This window comes from Rhinoderma darwinii, chromosome 4 (genome assembly GCF_050947455.1).
Source record: "Rhinoderma darwinii isolate aRhiDar2 chromosome 4, aRhiDar2.hap1, whole genome shotgun sequence".
Lineage (NCBI taxonomy): Eukaryota > Metazoa > Chordata > Amphibia > Anura > Rhinodermatidae > Rhinoderma > Rhinoderma darwinii.
Genome location: NC_134690.1, coordinates 405,419,064 through 405,428,066, shown reverse-complemented (window position 1 = coordinate 405,428,066; position 9,003 = coordinate 405,419,064). Strand labels below are relative to the sequence as shown.

The window sequence follows — 9,003 nt, the reverse complement described above, 5'->3', positions numbered from 1 at the left end:
CAACATATTAGCAGTCTGTCATGAGAGCTGTTCCAAAAAGTTACACAGAGTAATTTGTATATCCACCTCATACTCTTAGGCCTCATGCACACGACCGTGTTTTTGCGGCCGCAATTCCCCCGAAAATCCACGGGAGAATTGCGGCCCCATTCTTTTCTATGGGGCAGTGCACACGACCGTAGTTTTTGCGGTCCGTGCACGGCCCGGAGCCCGGACCGCAGAAAGAACGGGCATGTCTTATTACGGCCCGGTTCTGCGGTCCGGGCTCATTGAAAACAATGGCCGCGGCCATGTGCATGTCCCACGATTTGCGGGCGGCCTGCGGCTGGCAGTCCGCTGACAGTCCGCAGCCGGCCGACCCGAAAATCACGGCCGTGCACACGGCTACGGTCGTGTGCATGAGGCCTTACACATTTGTTATGCAGTTATTTTTTTTGCTTGCAGGAATTGATGTAGAGGACAGTCCAGCGAGGAACTTCTATTCATGTGTGACCGAGGGTATGACCATTTCAAAGCTCGTTCTACTTCTGTCTACTTCTGTGAATTCACACAGAGACGAGACTAGAAATTTACTTGAAGGATTTGAAAAATACAGTTCTCTTTGGAGAGAAAACAGAGACTGTAAAGTAAAGGTAAATATTCAGAATTCACATTTGTGATATTATCGTGAACCTCAAGTGCGTGTGTTGTCCATTTGAGACTTTGTGGAGCAGTAAACGGAGGTACAGTAGAAAAACGAGCCCTGTCGGACTGCAGGTCACCTGGGAATGTTGTGCAGCGAAAAGACACAGCGCTGTGAAGCCGGATATAAGGCGACCTCTGCTGTCTCTCCAATATACCCTTAGGCTGTGCTCCACGTTGCTGTCAAATGCGTTTATTTTTATTTTTTTTTGCTGCGATTTTCTCAAAACCGCAAGAAAACTGCCGTTTTATTGTCATTTTGTGAATATCTCGGCAAAAAACGCAAATTGACCTCAGCCTTATAGTTCAGAGCTGCATGCACAGTTCAGTTGGAAACTAAAATGTTCAGGGACGTATAAACCGTAGGTTATCACAGAATTATAGCATTTTCTGGTCAGTAACAGTAACGCTTTCTGCATAGCGATTGATATGATCCATCCATGGGTTGTTGGTACGAGTGGGGTGAGGTTAGTAAGGGAAAGGGAGAAAAGGAAAGTGTGTGGTCTCACAATATTGAAATAATATATAACTTTTATTAGTTTGCTTTTAAAATGAACAAAATAATTCAAAAATTGTAAAGGTGTAGCTGGGTATGTGTGAGTGACCCCTAGAGTCACACTCCCCAGTGGACAAATGTATATCATGTGGAAAATGATAGTAATGGTGACTACAGTCTGTGGACCACAGCCAATAATGTACCAAGCAAGGGGATACATCTATGGGTTGTTGGTACGAGTGGGGTGATCATGGTTCTGTATGATACAACACCAAAGCTTGGTCCACACACCCTACAATACATTCATTATCTTCCTATTGTGCCACTTCTAATGATTACATTCTGCAGGAATATTTCACTGAAAGCCGAACACTTAATGAAATCCAAGAAAGAATCTTATATTACGACACGTTAGAACAAGATGTCAGTGACATAAACTCAGCCGTACGTGTGGGATTCATTGAACTTAACACAGGTAAGATGTCAGCTGTATCATTTTGAAGGAGTACAGAACATTTTTGGTTGAATTGACATAATACAGTGACGATATAGTAAATCTCAGTGGTGTCATCAGTATATGCAGGTTATAGGCATAGAAAGAAGGTAGAAAATGGTTCCAGCGCTGAATTTTTGTGCCTCTGTTAAAACGGGAAGCTTCTTCCAAGTTTAATTTCAAAAAGTTAAAACAGTGAAAAAAGTGTATACACGGGTATTTCCAGAGTACAATAGGTGGTCAGCGGTATAGGCGGTGCCTACGCATTTCAGACGCTGACTGCGTCGGACTAAGCCATGACTAAGGACGCAGTCAGCGTCTGAAATGCGTAGGCACCGCCTATACCGCTGACCACCTATTGTACTCTGGAAATACCCGTGTATACACTTTTTTCACTGTTTTAACTTTTTGAAATTAAACTTGGAAGAAGCTTCCCGTTTTAACAGATGCACAAAAATTCAGCGCTGGATCCATTTTCTACTTTCTTTTCTATGCAAACCCGTGTGCCGACACGAGGACCCGTGCGCTAACAACCAACCATACCCGTGACAAGGTGAGCTGGAGGAACCCTCCTATGTTTTTGTTCCAGGTTATAGGCACTCGCTGTGTTATATGTGAATGATGATGATGATGAAAGTTATGATTATTATTACTATTGTGTTTAGTATGTTGTAATTATTACTAATCTCACCATTCATTTCACATATCAATGTGGTGCACTGTTGGTGTATGCGCGGGAAACCTTCAGCCTTATATTTTGTTATTTGTGGGTTTTTTTTTTGTAGTTCATCGAACTCCATGAATTATGTTTTAAATTTATTTTACCGGTTGACTAACTTGCTATATGGATTTAAATCCCCGGGTTGCGTTCCAATGCCACTTGGGACGGTGGCTGTGGCCTGGAGGGCAGCACACGCTCTGCTAAAGGTCACTACGGTCCCCTCACACTCACGTAGGAATGCTCTTTGGAATAATCCTTGGTTGCCTCACCTTGATTCGCTGCCGGGAGCGGTGATGTGGTCGGGGGCAGGGGTCAAATTCCTGGGTCAGGTGTTCACTGCAGATTCTGGCTTTTCATCCTTTTCCGAACTTAAAGGGAATGTGTTGCCAGCAAAACATGTTTTTTTTTTTTTTAGTTAAACAATTAGTGTGTAGGTGATTAAACATTGTTCAAATTTTTTTATTTTTTTTCACGAGTCAGAAAATATTATAAATTGGATTCAATTGGATTCTAATTTATAATATTTCCCAGTGCTGGTCACTAGATGGAGCCATTCCCAAAATTGCAGCATTGCATGTGGTAAAGCAACCACATTGCTTTATGCTGCAAAATTGGGTAAAAATCCCTCGCTCTAGTGAGCTCTCAGCATCCCCCCCCCTCCTTTATCCTGGCTAGTGCCGGGATAAACGAGGGGTTTGAACGGTGTAACCTCCTACACTGTGTGTCGCCATTTTTTGAGCTAACACACAGTGTAGTAGGTTTACATACAGTAGTAAACACACTGAAACACAAACATACATAGAAATCCCTTACCTGCTCCAGTCGCCGCCGCTCCCTCCGGTCCATCCGCTCCGTCTGCTGCCGCTGCTCCATGTGCACAAGTCCGGAAGCCGCGACCGGAAGTAGTAATATTACTGTCCGGCCGCGACTTCCGGTCCACAGGAAAATGGCGCCGGACGGCGCGCATTTCAAATTGAACTGTGTGGGAGCGGCGCATGCGCCGTTCCCACACAGCGGCGTACATGATAGTGGATGGAACGGGCCCCGTTCGCAGTCCCTATGGGACTGGAGCTGCCGTATTCCATGTCTGTATGTGTCGTTAATCGACACATACAGAAATGGAAAAAAAAATGGCAGCCCCCATGGACAAGAAAAAGTGTAAAAATAGAAAAAAGTAACACGCAAACACACAAATTAATCCAAACGTTTTTAATAAAGCACTAACATCTTTAACATATTAAAAAAAAAATTGTGGTGACACTGTTCCTTTAAGGATTGATTTAACATTTCAGGGAAAGTTTTCTTTCACTATCTCCAGCTACAGCATGCCTGGTGTGCCCAATTTGGCTCTTTGTCACCTCAGGTGGGTTTCTCTAGGCTAGAGGACCTTGGTGCTCCACATCTCTCAAAGGTCCTCTCCCAATTGTACACCCTCAAAACAACCCTGGGTGCTAGACCCTTTGATAAGGCTTATCTGCAGTGGAGGGGGGATGTCCCCAACTTGACAGAGGAGGACTGGCGGGAGGTGGAATCCTCTTTTTTTGATTCGGTGGTAAGTGCACGGGACTTTCTCATACAATCTCGGTTTTTGCATAGGATCTATTACACGCCTGTTAGGCTTAAGAGGATGGGGACATTGGCTTCGGATAGTTGTTTTCGCTGCCAGTCAGATGTTGGTACCTTCTTACATTGTGTGTGGTTGTGTCCCAGAGTTGCCCCCTTTTGGTCGGAGGTAGTGGAATTTCTTCATACCCATTATGAGTTACCGTGACTTCTTACCCCTCAGATGTGACTCTTGGGCATTATGGATGAAGTTACACAAAACCAATATGATAAGATATTCATTCCCTTTGTTCTCTTTTGTGCCCGGAAGATTGTAATTATGGCTTGGAAGAATACTGAAAGTCTGAGTTTACCACACTGGCAGCAACTAGTGAATAAATATATACCTATGTATAAAAAGCTATACCTGAGCAGAAAATGTCCAAATAAATTAGTGAAAATTTGGTTCAGATGGTTGGAGACTCTAGAAACTGGGGTTTAATGGTCACTTGAGAGTGTCGGAGCTGTGTGTGTGTGTGGGTGTGTGCGCGCGCGTGTGTGTGTGTGGGGGTGGGGGGGGGGGGGGTTAGAGCACATGGATGACTGTGAGTGAATGTTAGTTTGATTCAGTCAGGCTTTCGGAGATGATAATTTTGCATATCCTGTCAATGTCATACAATGCATTTGCTCTGGGTTGTCATTTCGATATGGTACTAATGCCTTTCTAAACGTCTTTGTTTTGTATTGATTGTATATTGATATGTGTTTTGTACAACAAAAGTTTTGAAAATAAAGCCTTTTAGAAAAAAATAAAAATATATATATATATAAGTTTACCTGGTTGTAATGATTAAGGGGATATATAATATGTGTCTATTTTTTATTTTATTTTAGACTCACCTTACTCTTTCTACTTTACTTAAATGGACACAAACTTTTCTAATAGTATACCTAATAGTATAGATCAACTTTCTAATTTACTTGCTGTTAAAATTTAGTTGTTTTATCCATTCAAATTTTGTGTGACGTTACTGCAACTAGGTGTTTCCCTTTCTGCTGTTCACACCCTGTTGTCAAGCAAACTCTAGTTACAGAGCAGAAGAGACGGGCTGCAGAAGGTGGGATCTGTCTTTTCACTGCCTATTATACAAGTCAGTGGAGGGGGGAGGAGGAGCGACAGAGTCAGACACAGATCCTGCCCATAGAAGTCTATAGAGAGGGGGAGGGGTAGCAGGAGCAGAGTGATAAAGACACGCACAGATGTGCTGCATCTTCCTGGTAAATGTTAAATGTGAACCCAGCTCTGGATTTTCAGCAACACTGCTCATTACTGCTGTATAATGTCCTCCATACTGCTGCAGTATGTATATATATATATTATATGATAGATGGAAGAGGAGAAAATTCTGCTCTTCTATCTCTTTGTGTGCATTGTATAGTAGACATGATAGCAGTTAGGCGCTCTGCCCACTAGCTCAGAAACAACTGAGAATTCGAGCATAAAGACTGCAGAATAATGCCACATAAATCATATAATGGCCAGAAATATTCCTCAGGTAGACACACGTGACAGATTATTCTGAAAATCTCCTGAAAAGTTAGGTACACGTCAAAACATCCCTATAAATACTTATCTTCATCTTTCCATTCTAGCGCCAATAAAAATGTCCATATCTACTGAGGCCAAAGCGTGGAAACTTCTGTTATGTAGATACTTGAATGAGGAATACAAAAAGAAGATGGCGGACATCTCAGAATTTATAACCGAACACTCCCGAATATTATCTCGTCCAATTGTTGACCTAGATGATGTGCGGTTTGCAATGGAGGCTTTAATTATTGTCAAAGAAAATGAATTGCGAATTGACAGAACTGTGGGATCGGTTGAAGTGAGAAAATCTTATAATACATAGAAAGATAATACAGTGATGGCGTCTCGGCGGTGCGCTCAGCTTGGTAATCGTCATACTTTCTTTCATAGGATGCGTATTCAATCTTAAATAGATTTGGAGTTGATGTTACAAGAGAAGAAACTGAAGTTGTTGATACTTTGAGATATTCTTTTAAAAAACTTATTTCCAAAGTAGTAAGTATTTACCTGCACCCGAGGTTCATTGTAATGTAATTACCTGTTTATACCATGTGCACAACCATCCAATGGAAATAGCCGTATAATAATCTAGTGTTTTCACCATATCACCCGAGGTACAAGGTGTTACACTGAACCGTGCCCGGTCGTGTCAGAGGTTTTATGATAAATCAATCATTGGGTGTGACTTGATGAGAAACACGACCCTTTATCAACAAAATGTGATGGCGGACTTTGCTAAATTTAAACAATTGAAACAAATGGCATTCTTTATATTGCAATTAGCATCTAATTAATGCTCGAAAATCCGTATCAATGAGTTTTAAGATCTGATTATAAGATATCCGCTTACTGTTGGTGAATGGAAATATTTATTGTTATATCTAGAGGTTATAAACAGCAACAAACCCATAGGCGGTGCATGTGCTTAGTCTACAGTGACGTCTTTTGGCGTCGCTGTAGAAGAGGCTGATGAGCGCTGCTGTGAGCGCTCATCCTCTGAGCAGGAGCTGTAACTTACAGCTCCAGATCCTAGAGCAGCCTCTTGAATACAGCTGGGGTCGGAAAACATTTGGACCCCAGCTGTTTAACTCTTTGATTGCCGCTGTCCGTGACCGCAGCAAGGTTAAAGGGAACTCCTCGCTTTGATCTCGTCATCGGAAACCCGCTGACGTGATCAAACACTGGGGAATCTCTCTGCAGTCAGCCCAGGGGACCTACAAAGGACCCCAGGGCTGTCTGTTCAGTAAGCCTGCTGTTAGGGCACACTATGTGCTGCCCAAACAGAAGCCTGTGTCATAGTGACACAGTAAGATGTATTAGCATACAGGAGTATGCTAATACATTACAAGTAAAAAATAAAGTTATAAAGGAAGTTCTCCCTTAATGGGATTTAAAAAAAAAGGTTAAAAAAATAAATAAATAATAAAAAAAAGTCAATCTTTTGCATAAAATATATTTTATTGCCCCTACACTAAATAAAAACAAAAAACCTACACCTATTAGGTATCTAAACGACCATAATAACTTGAAGAATGGATCTAACGGGTTATTTAGCGTGATACATGAACGGGGTAAAAAATAAACAAGAAAAACGATGCAGAGAATCGCTTTTTCTTATATTCACTCTATAAAAATAAATTTTTTCTACCTCCAAACTATGAAAAAAAAATAATCAATGAAAAAATAAAAAAGTTATGGCTGCTTAAATGAAGAGAAGTAAAAAATGTAAAATGTCGCTGGTCATTAAGACCTTCTCAGGCCTGGTCATTAAGGGGTTAAGCACTTGGCGCCACAGGCATCTTTTTATTTTTACTTTTTGTGTGTTTTGCACCACGCCTTCCAAAGGCCATAACTTTTTTTTATTTTTCAGTCCATGGAGCGGTGTGAGAAATTGTTTTTTGCGAGGCGAGCTGCAGTTTTTATTGGTGTAATTTTGGGGTACATTTGACTTTTTGATCAATTTTTATTCCATTTTATTTGGATGATCAAAAACCACAATTCTGCTGTTTTTGATAGGCCCAGCATCTAAGTGGATAGAAACAAGGGCCTGTAACGTTGCAACGGTTCCTCCGCGACACAATTGTGTGGTACAGATGGTTAGCATGGCGGTCTGATGAAGGCCCCCAAGTCTGCCATCTTTGTGCTCCTATAAAAGGCCTGCCTCCGGCAGGGCTTCATCGAGGAGACTGTCAGTATAACGATATACTGCAATACATTAGTATTGCAGTATATCATGCAAGGGATCCAATGATCGCGGGTTCATGTAAGAAAAGTAAAATACAGTAAAATATATCTTTTTTAATATATATAAAATTATTAAAAGTTTTAAAAAAAAAACGTTTTCCTGCAAGCACAATGTAAAAAAAAATAAAAAAATTTGCATAACTGGTATCGCCATGTCCGTAAAAGTCCAAACTATTACAATATTTCATTATCCCGCACAGTGAACAGCGGAATATGGAAAATGGAATAAAAAGTGATCAAAAAGTCTCATGCACCACAAAATGGTACCAATAGAAACTGCAGCTTGCCCCACGAAAAACAAGCCCTCATATCGCTCAATGCACGAAAAAAAAAAAGTTATTGCGACAAAACGTAAATTTTTAACAATCGGTTTTTTCCTTGTAAAAGCGGTAAAACATAAAAAAAAACTATATATATTTGGTATCGCCGTAATCGTATTGACCCGCAGAATAAAATTAACATGCCCTTTTTACTGCATGGTGAGCGCCGTAAAAAATGAAGCCCCTCAAAAGATTCAGGAATCGTGAGGGAGAGAAAGCTGGGGGAGCAGGAAGAAGAGAACACAAGATGGCGGCCTAAGGAGAGAGCGGGGGGCTGCGGCTGTAACGGAGGGAAGACCACAGAAACCCGGCTCTTAAGGGTACGGAAAGCTCAGTAAGATCCACATATCGCTCAGGAAAAGGGGCAGCGAGAGTCAGGGGAGCTGGGCTATACGGCTCCTCCCGTCCCTTTATAACAAAAAACGACAGCTCGAGCCGTCCGGGACCCTGAGGGATCTAGTCCTCTTCCGGAGATCTACGTGATCCTAGTACGACTCGGTGTGTTCGAAAAATCGGCTCTGGTTCCTTTGGGGACATCAACCTGGCAATCAACATCACTAATGGCGAGGAGGTCGTCATTCTCAGCTGTTGTAAATGTTGTAAATTCCTTGCATACCGGAGCGTGATCTGATATACATATGGGCGTCAGGTCCACTGAAGTGAGCGATGGAAAAAGGGAATCCGGCACAAGAAAATAATCAATGCGAGAGTGAGTGTTGTGAACATGCGAAAAATACGTGTATTCTCGTGAGGAGGTGTGGGTTACACGCCAGGGATCACACAAGGATAGGTGTTCCATGAGTGTAAGGAGTACCGAGGCCCCCGCGCTGTTCTGTGTGGTCGGTTTGGACCGGTCAACGTCTGAATTCAAGGTGAGGTTAAAGTCGCCTCCCAAAATCCAAGTGTGTGTTTGTC

The 9,003-nt window shown here is 42.0% G+C and overlaps 1 protein-coding gene across 1 annotated transcript in view; it reads left to right on the top strand.

Moving 5' to 3' along the window:
- DNAH8 (dynein axonemal heavy chain 8) overlaps positions 1 to 9,003 on the top strand; it is a 329,590-nt gene that overhangs the window by 176,514 nt on the left and 144,073 nt on the right. The window contains exons 28-31 of the mRNA XM_075863774.1: positions 445 to 632; positions 1,526 to 1,652; positions 5,587 to 5,822; positions 5,915 to 6,019. Coding sequence (XP_075719889.1) covers positions 445 to 632; positions 1,526 to 1,652; positions 5,587 to 5,822; positions 5,915 to 6,019 — 656 coding nt within the window. The remainder of the gene's footprint in view (positions 1 to 444; positions 633 to 1,525; positions 1,653 to 5,586; positions 5,823 to 5,914; positions 6,020 to 9,003) is intronic.